At 58.4% G+C, this 19519-nt stretch overlaps 1 protein-coding gene across 1 annotated transcript in view; it reads right to left on the bottom strand.

The window, feature by feature from the left end:
• Positions 1 to 4152: 4152 nt before the first annotated feature.
• NHEJ1 (non-homologous end joining factor 1) overlaps positions 4153 to 19519 on the bottom strand; it is a 41699-nt gene continuing 26332 nt past the window's right edge. Inside the window, 3 exon segments of the mRNA XM_030952496.1 lie at positions 4153 to 4585; positions 4846 to 4949; positions 5192 to 5309. Coding sequence (XP_030808356.1) covers positions 4505 to 4585; positions 4846 to 4949; positions 5192 to 5309 — 303 coding nt within the window. The 3' untranslated portion in view covers positions 4153 to 4504.

Below are 19519 nucleotides of genomic sequence, written 5' to 3'. Positions count from 1 at the left end.
TGGGCTTCCCCTTCTAGCTGCCAAAAGGGGAAAGTAAATATAACACCCTGATTTCAGGAGCGAGGGTTTGAAGGGCCCCCCCCGGTTCTCCCCCAGCTGTGTGCCGGGGAGGGGTCCGGCACGGGTCCGCTTGAGCACCCTCTGGTTCCCTAGGATCTTCCCAGGTGAGGCAGTGCCTTGGGATGCCCACACACACAGACTCTCCCAGGGATGTTCCCTCACCAGCTCCTCTGTGAGCGCGGGGCACGGCTCACTCATAGGGATACACAGTGGCCAGGCTGGAATAGCCCAGCCAGACATCCAGCTCTGGCTGCAGGGCTTTGCTGCTCTCAGCAGGGCCAACAGCCTGGGCAAGAGGGATGCAGGCTGGGGAGACAGCATCACCCACAGACTTGGGATGCTGCTATCTCATGCCCCTAGCAGACCATTTCCTTTGCAGGAGCTACAGGCAAAGTGCAGCTGGGCAGAGGTGTCTCCTTCAGGTTTTCATACTCAGTAGCCATGGTCCATCAGGTTTTTGTACTGGTTTTCATACTGCACACCCAAAAGCAGTGCCCAGGGCCTCTGTGAAGACCTGCCACTGAGCAGGATGGTGAGATAGAGCTGTCCACTGTCCCTGCACATGATGGAGCTGGGGTGTCTGGCCAGCAGACCCAGGCCACCCCACTTCTACACTTCTTTGGCTGATCCTTCCAGTGGAGTGTCCTAAGGGCATCAGCAGAGACAGCAGAGAGGACACACCACAGCACCATTCTCCACCCCTGCCCTTGGCTTCTCAGGGATGCAGGAGGGACACAACTCTCCGTGCATCAGTAACACAGGAAAATTAGACCCTATGGACCCTGGACTAGATTCACAGGATCCTCCGGGGTGTTTTGTACTCCCAACAAAAGGAGCCTAGCTTCCCACTTTGCACATCACAAGACTGTAAAGCAGGATGATCTGGGATAGCACTGCATCTGGAGGCTGCAGCCCTTCCCCAGGGAGAAGTTGCCTATGAATGCCAATGTCCCAAACCCAGACCTCCCAATAACCTCTGCAGCCTGCCAGCATGCGGTGTGCATGTCACAAGCCGCTGTCCCCCTCCCAGCAGCTCCAGGCTCACAGTAAGCAGCCTAGCCCTGCCCTTGCTGGTGACAGCATTCATGTCCCATGGAGGCCCAGGCTGAAAGACAGGGAGTTGGGTTTGCTGGTGATGGCAACTCCCGCCCATGCAGGGGCCGTGGCATTGTGCACTGGTTCTGGCCACAGCAAGCAGCGGCAGTGCCCTGTGGCTGGGTGCAGAGTCCATCACCTCTCCATGCAGCATTCCCAACGTCAGCCAGTTCTGCTGCCAGGCAAAGCCTTTGGGGCACAAAGGGCCGAGTGGGACAGGGACACCAGGCACAACAGGGGAGCCAAGCTGCGTGTACGGGGAGGCAGCTGGAGGCTGAGCTGCCTGGGAGGCTGTCACTGGCTGGGATAACCAGTGTTTAGGGGGGAAACTTTGCCTGGGGAGGGGGACTCCTGCTTGGGCAACTGATGGGAAGGGACCCTTGCTGCTGCAGTGGGAGAGATGAAACGTTTGCTCACATGGCATTTCCCTCAGCACTCGGCCCCTCTCAGGCACTTCTGGCCTGGACACCAGGGCGCACTGCTCCTGCCTGCATTCCAAGAGGGCACCAGTGCCTCTTTCCTCTGCCCTTCGGCTGTCCCCACCACGGCATCGCACTGTCCCTGCCCCAGCAGCAGCACAGCATCCCGGCGCCCCTCGCTGGGCTCCCAGGGCTGCCCGGAGCTGGGCGCTGCGCAGGGACGGGCGGCGGAGCCGAGCCAGGCAGTCTAGGTGGTGCTATTTCTCTATTTTTGCACTGCACGGGTTTGGGATTTTCCTCTCCCTATTCGCTGCCTTGGTCGTCTTCTTCTCTCTCTCTCTCCCTCTCTCTCTCTTTTTTTTTTTTTCTTTTCCTTTTCTAAAAATACTTGACAGCGATTGAAAGGTCCCTTTAATCGAGGCCACAGAGCCCTTATTAAGGGCACGGGTCGGGGTGCTGGGCCGTGCCCAGCATAACGGCTTCATTAAACCCTGCGAAAACTAATATTTATGGAATCAAATTTATGGAGGCCGAGGCCGAACTTGTGGCCTTTAATGTGTGTCGGGAGCTCAAATCCAGCTGGCTCCAGGGAGGAGGGGGTGGGGACAGTGAAGGAGACCCCAGCAGGACAGCATGGGACAATGTGTAGTGACATTCCTTGGAGCTGGCAACAACCTGGGCCAGGGAGGAACCAGTGGCCCCATGCCAGAGTCCTGAGGGCCAGGGTCCCTGCGGTTCCCTGGGGGACATTGGCAAAGCTCTTTTTCCTACTGTTTTCACTCTCCTGCTTTTATTTACCCCCCATCCATGCTCCCACATCCCCACCTCCCCTTGCCTTGGGAGAGAGATGAATGGAACAAGATCTGTCCCTGCAGCAGGTCTTTAGGGCTGCTGGACACTCCACAGAGACTTTGCAGCAGGACAGGGCTCATGAGCAACCTCTCTGCAGCATCCCTGGGACTGGCTCCCCTGGGCTGAGCACCCCAGGGAGAAGCAGAGACACAGTAATTCACAGGAATGACCCAGGGATGCAGGTGCTGGTTTGCACCACCCATTCCTCCCCTAGAGAGTCCACCAGCCACTGGTACAGCCAGGTTGGGATTGTTTCAGCCCTGCCTCTCCCTATGATGTCTCCTCAGACCCAAAGGGGATAGACAAGCCAGATGCCCTCACTAGGGTTACAAGCACTCCTTCTGGATGTGCGGGCAGGCATGGGGACAGCACAAACCCCCAGAGCCAGCACAGAGCTGAGGGATGAGGCTCACAACAGAGCAGCTCCTGCCCCAGAGATGGAGTGCATATGGATGGAGCAGGGCTTGCACCAGGGACAACCTGGGAACAGAAGATACAGGAAACTGTTAAGAAGCTGCTAAGCTGCTGCTGCCCTGGTCCTACCCTTCAGCTAGTATCAGGACCCTCCCTGGGGGCAAGTGCCCAGCAGGCAGGCTCAAAGCTGCCAAGATGAGATGTTTGCAGATGGGAAAATGCAGGATATGTAAGCTACGGCAGTCAGCACAAACTCCCCATCCCATGGATTTCCCTTCCCACCACCCACCCTGCCCTGCATGCTGCTCCCTCAGAAAGGAAATATAAAAAGCCACTGGTTGCACTCGCCCTGGGGCTGGTGGGCTGTGGCCCAGCAAAGGCCCTTTCATTCCCCTCCACAGACACAGGGACTGCTCCGGATGTTTTTGTTTCCCCCTTGCTGCCCAGGAGAACAGGCAGCATGACTGCAGCTGGCCCAGCCCCAGGGAGCAGGGCAGCTGGGGGCATGGGTCCCTGTCCAGGAGGGCAGCATCCCTGCCTGCAGCCTGCCTGCTGCCTGGCTCTCTGCCTGCTGTTTTCAGACCTGGCCTGGGCACAGGAAGGGGATCCCAGTCCTGAAGGAAGCATGTGGACCCAGGGACTGGAAGAGGAGAGCAGGAGTGGATGGATGGATGGATGGATGGATGGATGGATGGATGGATGGATGGATGGATGGATGGATGGATGGATGGATGGATGGATGGATGGATGGAGTGTGAAGGGATGGAAGTGGTGTTTTGTGTCCAGGGAGCATCTGTAACCTGCTCCAGGGCTGCTCCCAGGCCTGGCAGCATTCAGTGTGTCAGTGTTCTGGTTGTCTCTTGCTTCTTGAAGCCCAAAGCAAGGGTCCAGCCACTATCATCTGCCCAAAAACTATGGTGGAGGTGCCTGCAAATGCAGTGTGTCCCTCAGCCTATCAGGGCCTTTGCCAGCCTGCTTCTGCAGGCACCAGCACACAGGGTGTGTATCCTGGTATGGGACAAGAACATGGGCTCCAGCCGCCTCAGCTGTGTCCCATGATCTGGGAATCCTCTGGTGCACAGCCCAAAACACACACTGCTGCTCAGGGTGAGGCACGGCATGGCTGGGAGCTGTGTGCTGTGCCACAGCAATGAGCTGCCCTCACCTCACTGTCCAGAGTCACTGCAAGCCCCTGGACTCAGGGCTGGCCTGAGGGGGGGACCCAGCAGCACCAAAGGTTACATCCCTTCCTAGACACTACAGACCTGGTGGGACAGAGCAGGAGAGGGAATCTCACCCAGACACAGCCCTTTATTGAAAACCCACTCAAGAGCAGCCAAACGCCACAGCTCTGCCAGAGCCCCAGCTGTCCCACACCCACTGGCAGCATCCCTCCCACTTCTCCCAGGTCCAGCACTGGCTCTGCCATGAGAGAAAGCCTGGGCAAACTCTGCACCAGGGAAGAGTTAGAAAAGCTGTTTCCTGAAACACTGTTGAAGAAAGGAGCTCCATCTCCCCAACTGGAGACATCTTGGGAGGGGACCATGACCTGGGCAGGGTCCACGAGGAGATGCAGAGAAGAGCAGCCAATGCATGGGTTGTCTGCCCTGCCTCTCTTGCATGCTGGGGGAAGCAGAGACCTCAGCAGGGTTGGCAGCAATGTTTCAGCTGAAGAGCCCTTTTGCCTTCTTTGGCTTGGCCTTGGCTGCAGGCAGCCGGGACTTCTGAGCTGGGGAGGAGGCTGGCTGGAAACAAAGAGGAGGCAGTGTCAATTCCACCTTGGGGAGTCATGCATGATGTGTGCAAGTGTGCAAGCAGTGACATTCCTGTCATCTGTGCAATCACACACTCCCCAGTAAGGATGCATGGGGTAGAACGGGCTAGGAACCAAGCTGAGACTCCTAGCCCATCCTGGATGGGCACAGTGCTTGGATGAGAGGAGGGAAAGGAGATGTGGGCCCCATCCTGCCTTTGGTACAGAGAGACTTTCTAGAGCTGCACTCACCGAGGTTCTCTCGCTGGAAGATGTTGTTTCATCCTCCTGGGATGCAGCAGGTGAATGGGGGTGCTTTGTGGTTTCTGCAGGGGGTGCTGTATCCACGTCATCCTCTGGTACCAGAAAAAGATGCAATTGGGGATTGAGATAAGGGAGCATGGGGCTTTACCCAAACCCACTCCAGGAACTGTGCTTGGACTGGGAGCCTAGCCCATGGGGGAAAGCAAGGGGGTCACTGTTGCATGGCGTGAGCTGCACCCCGGGCCACACTTCCCTTACCCCAGGATATGTGGCTCAGCAGTCGAGGGGACAGCTGCACCACATGCCCCCATGCCACAGCCAGGGAGATCCTCACCAGAGCAATGGCGCTTGCGAGCCTGCTTGAGCTCCTGCTGTGTCACTGCAGTGTAGAGCTGCTGCAGAGCAGAGGCAAACGCCTGCCCTTCTCCCGCACTGCAGATCCGGGGCAGGGTCTGCGGGAGAAAGCACAGGCACCATCACCCTGCCAGGAAATCACCTGCAGGTCACCCTGCCACAGGGATGCGTGGGGCAGAGAAGGGGCTGTGCCCCCCTCTGCCTGCCAGGTTACATCTGTTTCAGCCCAGGAGTGCAGCAGAGTTTGTGGGAACAGGCAGCTCTGGCACTGGCTGGGATGTGGCTGCTCCCAGCGGTGCACACACACACACGGACATACAGACAGACATACAGACACACACACACGTGCACACCTCCACACACCTGCTCTTCCCATTGAGAGGCAGACTGCAGAGGCTTTTGGGTCATTCATGAAGTGCTGGAGATAAGATCGCTCTGGAAGGGCTGTGGCTGCCCTGCCTGGAGCAGCATGGGCTGCAGCTTGTGAGTATGGACAGTGAGCCTTGGGCAGGGACATGACCTAATAAGAGGTAGGAACAGGTAGCCCCTGCCTGCCACCACAGCCTCCAGCACAAGGCACCCTGGTGGCCCCACAGAAAGTGAAAATGATGTGACAGTGAGACGAGGGATGACCAGGTTTGCTTCCAGTCTGCCAGAACAGCTCCTGCCTCCCTGCACGCACTTTTATTCCCTCCACACTTGACACGGGAAGCCCCCCTCCTCCTGCCTGCACCCCTTGCCAGCGGGATGCCACCTTTCCTGCTGGGCTGTGCTGATGCACATGAGAGATCTTGGCAGGCTGGGGAAGTGCCACACTCCACTGGGAACATAACATAGCTCACAGTGCTCAAGCAAACATGCACAGGGAAAGGGAAACGGGTATGTGCCCTGGAGGGGGTGCTGGGGGGGGGTATGGGGCACAGCATGGGCCTACAAGTGCAGGTGAGTGTGCCATGATGACGTGCACAGGGACTGTGTGTGCAGCAGTGTGCACATGAGCATGGCTCTGGGTGCACGCATGGCTGATTGTGTGGCTCTGTGTGTGTGTGTGTGTGTGTGTGTGTGTGTGTGTGTGTGTGTGTGTGTGTCAAAGGTCTGAACACACTAATCTCTGCCCTGCTCCACACCCAGACAGCAGGAGAACAAAGTGTAACAGATAAGGTAGGATCCTCTCTGGGCCAGGAAAGTGGGGAGGGGATGGGGACGCTCAGACCCACTCAAGGCCAGAGTCCAAAGCCTGACCCCAGCTTCCCAGGGGCAGAATAGGTAGGCTGAGCCCTCCTCACTGCTCCCTGCCAGACAGGGTGGCAGGATAGGGCTGATGCCAGGATGGGTTGGCTGCTGCCCAGACAGCAGACACTTTCCACGCAGGTCTCATCTCTTCTGCTGGAGTCATAGGCATGAAAGGCCCTTTGGCAGTAGGAGATGCACTGGCATCTGCTTTTTGACCAGCTGCTATACAGGTGACCTCCTCTGTCCCTGCCCACTGCCACCGGAGGGAGCGATGCTCTGCTGCCAGCATCCCACCTGCATCCCACCTGCATCCCTGGGACTGCTTGGTACTGGGCAAGCACAGCTCTCAATGCCTCAGTGTCCAGCCTCCAAGCTGTTAGCTGTGCTGGCTCATCACAAGGTCCCAGAGGGGAGGAGGAGGGATGCTGAGCACCTCAGGCACCCCAAGGATGCTCTTGCCCTGCGTGTCTCACCCCAGAGCCAGGGCTGCACCCAAGGCTGCAAAAGCAGCATCCAAGGCTGGGAAGGTGACTGCACTTCAAAGGCAGAAGAGGGCCTGGTCACGGGTGGCCAACACAGCCCAGATCAAAGGCACAAGCTGGAGTCATAATTCAGAGAAAAGCAAACAGCAGCTCCCAGGAAAGCCAGGAATGGCAGTGAAGTGAGCAAAGTGTACTAGATAGCACTGCGTGGGTCAGTGCCCCAGGAGGGCAGGAGAGTCCCCTGCAGAGCCAGCCAGCTCTGGGTGCCACTGCTCTGGGTGCTCATCCCCTCTCCCTGCCACCAGCGGGTCTGGGGAATGCCAGGGCAATGGGGCAGGCTATGCATGCAGGTGCAGGGTGCTGCCCAATCCCCTCTGCTCCAACCCACTCAGGATGGCACCTGGGATGTGCCCCAAGCCCCAGGGCTGCCCAGGCTGCTCCACTTCACAGCATTCAAGCAAGGATCTGGGCAGGGCAGCTGCTCGCTCACTCAGTGCTCAGCCCCAGCTGAGCTGCCCAGATATCCCTGGGGATGGGGCAAATCATCCTTGCAGCCACCCAGTGTCCCCAAGAGCAGCGCACACCCCCCCCACTGATGTGGCACTGTGGGGAGGCACTGGAAGCAGAGTGCCCAGTGCCACCAGGGGGATTGGGCATCTGGGGTGGCACAGGGGTCTGCAGGTGCAGGGCACCTGCTGCCCACGTCTGCGGGAAGGGCTCAGCTCCAGCAAGCCCAGGGTGGAATTTGGGAGTCAGCAGCCACTTCCTGCCACTGCCCTTCCCGGCGGCTGGAGCCCGCGGGCTCAGGGCCATGGGGTGGCTGGAGCTGGCCCGCGGCGGGACTGGGAGGCTGCGCTTCACAGCCCCGGAGGGAAATGGGTTATAACCAGAGCTGGAAGCGTTTCCCTGCAGAGCTATGACTCAGCAGGGAGCAGAGCATGCTGTGCCAGCCACCGGCCACCTGATGGCCCCGAAGGCTGAGAGGGACAACGCAGTGTCCCCTAAAGGGCTGGATGGGGGAACAAGCCTTGGCTACAGCTGGTTTTCCCCTTCCTCCTTGCCCCACTGCTCTATTCCAAAGCTGAACCCTGCTGCAGACAGCTTGGCCCCACTGCGACATCAGCCCTGGCCTCTGGTGACTTGTTTTTCCCTGATTACCCATCTCCAGGATAAACATGATGTCTGAGGTCCGGGGAGGCACACAGCAGAGAGCTGGCAGCTGGGGGAGTGCTGGCTGGGCTGCTCCACACCACTCCCCAGGCACCAGGGAGCGATGCCTCGGCAGCTGGCATGGCTTGTCTGGCCTGTTATGACTACCTGGCCACAAGGCCAAGTGGGCTGCCCCAGTATCAGGAGGGACTCAAGGCTGCAGCAGCGGCACGGGACACTCCGCAGCACAGCCTGAACTGCGAGCTGGGGCAGGGAGGGGGGAGCAGTGTGCCCACCAAAGGGGGGCAGGTGCCTGGCATCACACTGAGAGCAAGCCCACGGTGTGGAGGGGCAGCTCAGGGGGAGCTGGGCTGCAGCCCCGCTCAGTGACCCCCAACCCAGTGGGCAGCTATGGGGCTGCATCCCAGTGCAGAGATGCAGCAGGGTACAAAATCTATCTCCAAGGCATTCTGCATTTCCCCACCCCCTGCCTAGACTCTGGTCTCAAGGGGCCAAAAGGGACAGCAGTTTGGATGGTCTCGTGACAGTGTGGGCAGAAGGGGCACATCACCCAGCACAGCACCATGCCTCCAGCACAGAAGCATCACCTTTGCCTGGCCCAGGATGGGTTTGCAGGCAGGCTGGATCATGCTGGGCCCCCGCAGCACTGCCAAGCACCAGAGTCTAAATCGGTCATGCTCAAAGCTGGGGACTGACCCTTTCATTATCACACCAGACATTCGAAGCGGTTACCAACATTCTTCACTACAAATCCCACATTCCTATTTTTTAATATATTTTTAACTGGAAAATAGAGCGAATGGGGCCTGTTTGGAAATTATAGCCTGGCTGCTGTGGCTTGTATGTCAGATCTGCCCACATTCCCGTGGCCAGCCTCAGCACATACTCCACAGGGGCACACTTAATAATTCCTGCCGGGGCTGGAGCCAAGGGGTGTGTGCCAAGGGGGAGGATGGCTTCCCCAGGCTGCCCCCACCAGTGGGCTCCATGGAAGCGGCGTGGTGGAGTGACAGACCAGGAATGGCAGACTGGCCCTCTGGCACCGGGCACCCCCCTGCCACACTGGCATGGATGAAGCCTGGTGCTGCTGTGGCAGTCGATGGTGGGCAGGGGAAGGGCTCTGTGGCTAGTGCATTCACAGGCTGCCCTTGGCACTCTACCCTGCCACAGGCTTTGTGCATGCTCCTGGGAATGGGGCTGGAATGGCTTGCTGGATCTGTGCTGGGCATCTCTGCCCATGGTTATGCCAATGTCAGTCAGGCTGGGGAGAGGCCCCCTCTGGAATCCAGATAGATGCTCACTCATCCTCTGCCAGCAGCAGAGGATCTGTCTGCAAGAAAATAAATGGAGAGGGTTGAACTGTCCCCTTCCAGATGGTATCAAGGGCAGGGAAAGGGGTGCTTATTCCCTGGGATGAAGCAGGTCCCATCAGCCCAGTTCCCTGCCCCAGCTTCCTTATGGGGCAATGACCCTCTCCCTGGGGACAGAGCCACCCCCAGGCATACCGAGGTACCCTACACTGACCACTGATGACTTTTCCCAGCTCCTCCAGCCCTTAGATCTACTTGCAACCCCCCAAGCCTGCAGCAGTCTGGGACACTGCATACCCCAGAAGCAGGTGGCTAAGGGACCAGCTCTGAGCTCACTCTGTCATTGTCTCCATCTCCCGTCATACACTTCCAGGGGACAAGCAGCAGCAGCAGCAGCAGCAGCAGCAGAGCTGGCGGTGCTGCCAGCCCGCCCTTGGAGCAGGCAGGGGCAGGATGGCCAGGGCTGCACAGGCAGGCAGGCAGCCAGGCTGCGCACACCTGGAGGAAGTGGCGGTGCCGGCAGGGGAAGGCAGCCGGAGAGCTGCTGAGAGGTGAAGGGGTCACCCCGGGGAAGAGCGGGTGGTGAGGCCGGGACAGAGGAGCATCCAGCCTGGCCCAGCCCAGCCCAGCCCGGCACGGCACGGCTCGGCACAGCACTCCTCCCAGCACCCTTCTGGCCCTGCTGCCTGCAATGTTTTCCTTTCCCCCTGACTTCAGGGGCCTTTCCAGCGAGCAAATGTCAGGCACATAAAGAGCGGCACTGTGAGCGGAAGATGGAGCGAGAATGCCTGCCCGCGTCCCTCCGTAAGTGCTGTCTCACACTTCATCAAGGCAGCCTTTGCAAGCGAGCCACTCGCTTAACAACCAGCAGTCTATGCTGCCCGGCGACCGCAGCAGCCCCGCCGCTCAATACCCTTTTCTTTTCCCCTTGTGCTGTTTTTGTGGCTTGGGTTACAGCCTTTCTCGCAGACACTGAGCGAGGGCGTGGTGCGGCGGGGGCTCTGCATTGTGCCGCCGCCACGCCGGGCGGATGCTGGGTCCCCATGGAGGGAGGGATGCTCTATCTACCCTGCCCGCTCACTGCTGCACCCAGCAGGGATAAATCCCAGGGAAAGGAGGGCCAGCGGCAGAGCAGAGGTAGGGCAGGAGGCTGCAGCATCTCCTCCCCAGTCATGTGAGGACCAACCCACCGGGAGCAGCCTGGGGCTCGGCAGAGACCCTGGGGGAGGTGAGTGGTTCCAGCCCCAGTGGGCAGTCCCTACCCCAACCCATTTGGAAAGACACCCTCCTGCCATGCTGCCAAGCAAACCCATGGGCATCCAAGCCCTCTCCCTGCCCAAGTGCCAACAAACTCCCTGAAAAACAGCTGTGCCCAGCACTAGCATTGCCTGCCCGCCTGGGCAATGCTGGAAGATGCTGGGCCTTGCTGTGCAGGGTCTGGTGGCAGCTGCTGATGGCACTCCCAGCTCCAGCTTGACCATGGGCATTTGTCCAGCAGCCCATGAGGAAACAGCAGGAGAGCCTTTGGGGAAGCTGGCACCGAGTGCCAGTTTGGCAAGGGAGATGGACAAGGAGAATGCCCTGAAGTGCAGCAGGTCCCAGCATGCCAGGACTAAGTGAGGATTTGCCTCCAGGAAGGCAGAGTCACAGGCTGATAGTACCTATGGCCTTCCCCTCCACCAGCCTGACCCATCACTGACACAGGCTGCCTTCTCCAGGGTCAAGAGCAGAAGACATGGAGACCTGGTGGCCAGCATGCCTCCTCTCCCAGAGTGACAGCTCAGAGACCCCACTTATCTGTGAGGAAGTTGGGTGGCTCACACTGCCTTGTTATTTTAGGCCGACTGGGTGAATATGGACACATCATCCAGGCTTATTATTGTAGGGTTCCTCCGCAAAGTGTGCCAGCTCATGCGGGTTTATTATTGTCTGCCCAGGAAAGCTGGACACACTGCACTGCTCTGTTATTGTAGGGTTGCTCAGGAAGGCCAGCCAGCTCATCCCAGCTTGTTATTATTGCACAGAGCTCACGGGGGGCTGGCCAGGAAACTTCCTGCAAAGTGGGATGATGGAAAGGGAGCCACACCTGGTGAATCACAAGGATGCTGTGTGGTGATAAGGAACAGTGATGGGTGGGATCCAGCACCTCGGCTCCACCCAGAGAGGACAGGCCACTCATTCATGGGTACAAGCACTCATGGGTCCCCTGGGACCTGTGGGGCACTGAGGCTGGCAGAGGCAGCAGGAGTGTGGGTCAGAGCTGGGAACTGGCAAAGCAGCCCTCATACTCCTTGAGAAACAAAATCTGGGGATGACAAGGGAGCAACCATGGAAATACTGCACCCAGTACATCCCTAAACCTGGCACACAAGGGATTAGCTGAGCTAACAGGGCCTAGAGAGGAAGCTGGTGCTGAGCCAGGTGGGATTAGGGGCTTTTAGGGAGAATCTGGGTGTGTTTAGGACCAAGGTTGAACAGGAGGCAGCTGCTCCACCCTTGTGGCTTTGCAGTTCCTCCCAAGCACAGGTGCAGCCATAGGGGCAGCCCCTGGGGATGCTGCCCCATTGTGACCCGAAACTGCAGCAGGAAGCATTTCTGTGTGGGGCAGGGGGGCAGCAGGGCTTACTGCTGAGCTGCCTCGGGCACGTCCCCAGGCACATGGCCCCACCAGGGTTGGGTCCAACATGCCCCAGCAGCCCTGGCACTGCTGCTGGCACAGCCACTGAGTCACCATCACTTCCCTTTGCCCCGTGACAGACCGTGTTTCCCAGGCATGGCAGCCTGCTGGTGTCACCCCAGGCTGTGCCCACTTGGTTCCACGTGCCCAGATGTCCCACGGGCAGTGCCAGGTGCCCAGGTGTCCCTCCAGGCAGTGCCCAGCTGTTCCAGGTGCCCAGGTGTCCCAGGGGCAGTGCTCAGCTGTGCTCAGTGCGGATGTTGGTCCCCGGCCAGGCACCAGGATTGAGTGTCAGGAGAGCTCTCCATGCGCAGCAGCGGCGGCAGGAGGCCAGCCTGCCCTGTGAGCACACAGCCCTTTCATTCATGGCAAAAATAGCCCCCCGGGGTGTGGTCCAGGCTGGAAAAGCCCCCTCCATCGCTGGCCAGCCCATGTTTATTCAATGGGGGGGGACACTCTGCCCTCTCCCTGCCCCCCAGCCCTGTGCACCATCTCCCTGCCAGAGTGGCTGCTCTTGGACGTGATTCGCCGGGTCCCCCCTGGCCAAAACACACAGGCTGGGGAGGGGGGGAGGCAAAACCCTAAAAAGCACTGGGTTTGTCTCCAGGAGGAGCAGCCCGTGGTGATGTCATGAGAGTTTGCAAGCGGCCACATGAAAGGGACTCGCTGCCGAGGAAATCCACAGGTCAATGATCCTTCAGAGAAGCCAGCGATTCTTCAGTGGGCCAGGAAGGAAACCTCGAGGAGCCCAAGCCAAGCCTGCCTTTACCCCAGGGACATAGCTTGCCCCTAAACTCATGGCCCCTCAGGATCCCAAACCCTGCTCCACAGTCCCTCCATATCCCCTTCTCAGCAGCTGTAATTCACAGCAGCCCAATCCCTCTGCAAAATGGTACCAACCTCTGACCTGCAGTCCCTGGGCACCGAGCCTCTCCCCACAGACTACCAACATCCTAACCCCTGCTCTGCAGCCTCCACAGTCTGGACCTCTGCCCCACAGATCCCAAACCCTTTCCCTCTGCTGGTCTGGGGGCAGCACCCCTTTTTTCCATGGTGATCCATCAGGCTGGGAGTGGCAGGTGATTTAGGGTCGGGCAGCACTGTGACCTGACAGTGGGGATGCAGCAGGGCAGAGGGTTCTCTTTCATAAAGGATTACACTGGGGACAGCTGGGAACACACAGATGCAGCCCCCTCAGCCCCCTCCCCAGGAGTCAGCCAGGTTCTCAGTCTACTCTGGCAGGCATTGCAGACATGGGCCCTGAAACCAAATCCACTGCCCAGGACTCCCCTCCCCGTTTTCCATGGGTGCGGGATGCAGTAGCTGGACTAATGAGGAAGATTTGCCTTCCTCCTCCTCCTCCTCCTCCCCATGCAGGATACATGTCTGGGCTCACATCCAAGTTCCAGCTCTGCACATTGGTCTGCTCTGCACATCCCAGCCCCTCCATGGATCCTGTGTCACATGGAAATTGGTGATGGAGCTGCCTTTCCTGCCCCATCATGGGCCACAGCCCAGAAGGAGCTGAGTGACAGGTGAAGTTCAGGGTTTTGACTTCATGCCCCCAACACCTCCCATGCATCATTTTAGGGGGCTGCAAGCAACCAACCTGTCCGTCTGCAACTTGCCCACGGAGACACTCTTCTGCTCCACTTGCTGCATCTCCCCACCCCCAGGCACAAGGTGACAAACCCTCTGCAACCCCAAAGGCGCCTGGAGAGCAGCACGTACCCCAGGCTGGTGCCACGGCACGGGGGGACACTGGCCGGGACATCCTCGGTGCAGCAACCGGCACGGGTGTCCCCACAATGTGGTGCTGGGGCTCTCTGAGGCTGGCTGAGTGGTGACTGGAACCCACTGCCCTCAGCAGGGAGAGGGTCTTTGCAAAAGAGCCAGCTCTGAGAAGACCACAGCCTGGGACTCCTAGGATGTGGGGCATCTCCACCCTGCTGGTACCCAAATCAGTCCCTGACAGCACTGGACTCATGGAGGGGACAGGGACAGTGGAAAGGAGATGGGAGCCCCCACATTCAGTGCAAGGCTCTCAGGGCTGTTTCCTCTCCTGTGTTTGCTCCTGCTGTCCCAAAGAGAGGGGACTCAGTCTCTGTGACTGTCAATCAGGCACTTTTCACCAGAGCTAAAAATGCACTCGCAGAAGGAAAACAAAATAAAAACACAAAACAAAACAGAGAGGTGAAAAATTCCTTGATATTTCTCTCCTGCAAATCCCCAGAGCCAGCAGAGAGGCGAGAGCCCCCGGAGTTTGTCAAGCAAACACTTTCACACCCTTGGCCACGCTCGGCACGCTGCCGCTGGAATGCCAAATATATATTTAAGCCCTGCTCATCAAAGGAGTCTGTTCGGAGTCGGTTTCGGGCAACGTGCATGTGGGTTTGGCCTGGAGAGAAAACCAGGGATGTGGAGAACATTTCTTGGGGATGGGAGAAGCTCGCGTGCTCACACACACACGCGCGTGAGACAGATGACAACCGTGACAACCTTCAAGGCCGTGTGGCCGAGAGGTCGCGGGCTGGGCACGAGATACCTGCCCGCTGTGGCACTCGTCCTTATCAGTGCCTGTCGCACGCTGGGGTGGGGATGTTTAGGCTGGAGGGAGGCCAGCAGCCATTCTGCATTCCAGGACTATAAACTTTGTCAAAGCTAAGCAAGCCCAGCCAACAAAGCCGGGGTCCAGGCTGACAAGCAGGAAGCAGCACTTTGAGAGAGGGCAAGATTGCAGGGACACGGAGGGCTGCTCAGGGCTGTGCACCTCGCCATGAGGTGATAAGAAACCTTGGCTTGGGGTCAGCACTATCCAATAGGGAGACACAGATAGAGTGCTCCTGTAAGTCCAAGGCTGGAGCTTGCCAGGGTGCCACAGATCCTGCTCTGCTGCCAGCCATCCCACAGGGCATCACTGCTTATCTGCTGCCAAACCATCCCCAGTCCTGTTCTTGGAGGCATCGAGGGCAAGGGGCTGCTACTCCACAGCTCCTGCTCTCAGACAAGGCTTTGCTGGAACAAGCTGGACACAGCAAGGAGCACTTTGGGAGCACACAGCAAATGGGAGACTCTTTCTGCATGGACCACTCCTGTTATTCTCTCCTGTACAAGTATTCCCTTGGTTTGTTCCAGACAGCCCAGGGACCTATGCCCATCTCATGGTCAACCTCAGCATCAGAGAGATGGAGGAATCTCTACTTTCCTCCACCTCTTTTATGTGGGGTTGCAAAGCCCCAGTGCTGGCTGTGAGGGCTGAAGTCAGTTCTGGGGAATGCCACACATGCGTTGGTGGCAGGGCAGGAACTCCATCTCCAGAGATGGCAGGCTGACCTTTCCCCCCTCTGACATTGCTCCAGCCAAGAGCAAAGACATTTTAGCCCAAATCTTGTACCTAATCCCAGCTGGCAGAGCTGCAGCCTGGGGTCTGGCCAAGGGCTGGAGTTGGACAGGGCAGGAGAGATCATTGCCACAAGCAAACAGAGCATGCCAGTGCTGTGAAATCAGGCATTACGCGCCTGTCTCCCGCGGCAGGACCAGCCCGTCAGGCTGCCAGGGACACGCTCTGCTTATGGCAGGGGCAATCCCAACACCGGCAGGGCCTGACCCTGCACAGCCATGTCTCTCAAGCTGGGTTCATCTCCAGGTGAGGGGAGGGATTACTGCACCACCACGGTTGGATTTCAGGCACCTGCTGCGAATAAAACACTCTGTCAGGGCACCTTCGCCCTTTCAGGCCTGGGAGAGAGGGATGGGGTTCCTGTGGTGCTACCTGGGGGGGCAGAGAGGGCTGGGAGAGCTGGGAGCTGTGGCCCCAACCCTGCCCCACGTTGTGCCACTCCACCTGGGCAAGCAGATTTTCCCCTGTTGCTGTAGCCTCTTCCATCTCTGTCCTGCCAGGTTCAGCCACTGCAGCCCAAGTTGCTCACTTCCAAGGGTGGAGATCCCAGCCTGTTTTGGGAGATGCTCAGAGCTTCACCACTTCCCCTCGGGCAATGAGGAGCAAAGACCTTCTCAGCTCTGACAACTGCTTCTTTTTCCAGCCCCCTGCCCACTCATCACCTCACTCTCTCCATTCATGCTTGCCTTGCTCAGAAGGGTTCACCCACCCCTTGCCATCTCCAGACAGCAAAACCATGCCCTTTGACTAAATACAGTGTTTTTAAAAGCCTCACGATTTTCATCCCTATTTTTCTAAGGAATTTTCTTCCATTCAGCACTACCTGTCAGCAGCAGCACTGGAAAACAAGGTAGCAAGGACATCTGATTCCAGCTGCTCTGTGCTCATGTAAAATCTCATCTGTTTGCAGTCCCTCTCTTCTGGAACACCATCACCCTCCAGTCTAAAAATTGATCTATCTGCAACCTTATTCTCAATAACATGCTCAAATATATTGTCTCCTATATGGTGCCAGGCTACAAAATCCTCCTCAACTTAAACCCCTGCCATCACCATGGCCAGGTCTTTCTGCAGGCTCAGGGGAGTAACAAGGGACCTCTACAGAGTCACCTTGCACTGCCATCAGTGGCCATCATCCCAAATAGTACCCCAGCTCCTCCAGCAGCCCCTAAGTGGGTAACAGGGTTCCCCTAAATGCCCTGCCTCCAGGAACTGAGGTTCGCAGAGAACCTCTTCAAACACCTGGAAGCTCAAAAGGCAGTTCTTCAAGTCAACCTCAGAGCCAAGGCGAGGACTGGGCTGCTCCTCACTCTGCCCATGCTGGCTCCTGCAGTTGGTGCCCACAGCCCACTGCCTCCTACCAGGGTACACATCTGCAGCCTCCACCCATGCAGGAGAGCAGGAATCAATTACAGGGCTGGCAAAGGCAGGGCTGCCCCAGGGCTGGCATGTGGCACCAGCTCCAGCGGCCGCAGAGCACGCGGCACAGCGCTGGAGGCCCAGATGGGCCACTGGCTCATGGGGAAGAGGCAGGGGAACCACTTGAAAGCCATGGTATGAAAGTGCTGGTAAACCAGGGCCACTCCTCTGCTCCTCTGGCTTCATGTGCTATTTATAGTGCTCTGGGTGCCCCCCCTGGGGAAGTTCAACCCCTGGGATGCAGGCTTTTGCCAAGCCAGCCATCTTGTCTGCCATCAATCTCCCCAGACCCCCAGCAAAGTCCTGGACCCTCCTAGTAGCTAAGATGCTCCAGGGTGGGCTCTGATCCAGCCCATCACAGCATGGACACACCAGCATGCACTGGAAGGACCAGCCCTCATGCAGTGCTCTCAGACAGCCAGCCTGTACAGCATGAACACATGGACAAGGCCCACCACACCAGTCTGATGACAAGGAGAAACCCAGCCAAGCCATGGTCACTCCTTGGAACCCTACAGTTAGTAACCCCAGTGGCAGCAGCTGGGGGGGGTTAAGATGTCCCTGCTCTCCCCAGGGCTGGGTGGAAAGACTGTGGGAAGGCTCCCATCAAGCTTACAGGCCGGTTTCCTTGTTGAATGCAAGGGTTAGGTCTCACCCTGTGTCCCAGCACCCAACAACTCCTGGGCATTCCAAGGGTTTCTTGAGTCTTTGAAAGCAGAGGAGAGCCGAGTTTGCAGTAGGGAAATGTGATTCTGCTAAGCCACCCCTCGCAGGGGCTGGGGGAAGGTGAGACATGAGGAAGAGGAGGAAGACCAGCAGTGCCATGCCCTCAGTGTGTCCCGTAGTGCTGGCCCTGCATCCCATCCTCCTGCCAAGCAGTACATCCAGGCATGACTCTGCGCACAGTTCCATCTCCGTACCTAACTCCAGCTCTGTCTAACCCCGGCTCTGTCTAACCCCAGCTCTGCTGGCACTGCAGAAGCAAACGTGGCTGCAGCCCAACGCTCACCCCTGTGAGCCGAGGCCTGTGGGCCCCTGGTGTCTCCAAGGGCGGCAGGATGGGAATGCTGCCCACACAGCCCAGAGCTGTGCCGACCCCTGGGGCCGAGGGGCAGGACTGTGCTGATCAGGAGCAGGTGGCAGCTGACGGTGCTCCCCAGCCAGCGGTGGAGGAGGAGCTAAATTTATTCCACCAATATGTGGGCAGCAGGAAGGGAGCAGGGGGCTCCTGCAGCCCGTCTGCCCCGTGCTGGCCAGCCCTGTCCCGACACCAGTGACGGCAGCACGGTCCTTTTGGACTGTCTCTCTGGCACCCGCGTGTCCTGATGACTGGCCCTGAGCGGACCCAAGTCCTTCCTCCTCTGACCACAGAGGGGAAAGTTTCCAAATTAAAAACCTAAATCTGGCAACAAGGTGCCCATGGCAGGAACCTTTTAAACTGGCCATTAAAGTTTATAAGTTAGACGGGCACCAGGAGCAAGTGGCGGAGCTGCAGGAAAACAGCCGCCCCTCCTTGAGCAGCCTAACCACGGCTGTCCCCAAAGCCACAGGCCTGACGTCACGGCATGACTTCACCTCCATCACCCACTGCCTGGCCGGCCCCAGCCCCGTGTTTACCCCTGCCCATCCCTGCTGCTGTCCCTCGGAGCCTGCTTTTCCCTTTGAGGTCAGTCAGCAGCCCCAGGGCCTGGCGAGGAAGAGGAAAAGAGTAGAGAGAAGGAAACCAAACCTCAGCACCCACAAGGCAGGCTGCAAAACACGGAGCCTCAGCAGCCACACTGCGGGGATGGTGGGCTCTGTCCTCGCTGCCTCTCCCCCAGCTGCACCCCCCCTTCCTGCCTCTAGGCTGCTGGAAAAACTCCTGAAGCCAGAGCTGTTCCCACTGTTATTCTCCCATTTCCCACAGACAATACATTCTGTACTGTGAGCAAGATGGGCTGGGGGGAGGTATTGGATCCAACTTGTTGACCTATCCTGCCCCAGGATGCCAGGATGCACCGCAGGCACTGAGAGATCCCGGCCTCTCTTCCAAGGGGTGAGATGCTAAGGAGTGAATGAGTGTCACAGCCAGTCCCCAAGCCCAGACAGGGTACCTGCCTCTGGGTAAAGCACAGCATGGGGTCTCAGCTAGAGGAGTTTTGGGTGTAGCAGAAACAGAAGCCTTGGGTGTCTGGGTACAGACCAGGCCAGAACCTCTCCCTTCTTCCCTGCCAGCGCAGGAGCACTTCAGCTCTAGACCTCCAAAGGAGCCACCAGCCTTGGGGAGGTGTTGCAGGTGCATGTGGGATGCGGGTTTGCCTTACCTGGTGGGGTGGGAGGGTGGACAGGGGGTATAAAACCCCATGGGCAGTGATACTGAAGAGCCTGAACGACGTGCTCAGCTGGGAGACCCATGTTGCCAGAACATGGATGAGAGCCACAAAAGCCACACGGGTTCAGAAGGGGCAAGGCTGGGGGCTGTGCGGTTGTAGCAAGCCCAGAGCACCGGTCAGAACAGGCTGGGAAAGCCACTGTCCCCACTGGCTGCTGTTCCCTGTGAGCCTCACAGGGCACATGGTGCCCACTGTCACCTCCTGGAGAGGTTTGTGGGTTGCATTTATAGACTCGGCCACAGACC

Source organism: Camarhynchus parvulus, chromosome 7, assembly GCF_901933205.1.
Source record: "Camarhynchus parvulus chromosome 7, STF_HiC, whole genome shotgun sequence".
NCBI classification, from domain to species: Eukaryota; Metazoa; Chordata; class Aves; order Passeriformes; family Thraupidae; genus Camarhynchus; species Camarhynchus parvulus.
The sequence above is the reverse complement of the archived record's forward strand: the minus strand, read 5'-3'. Positions and strand labels throughout refer to the sequence as shown.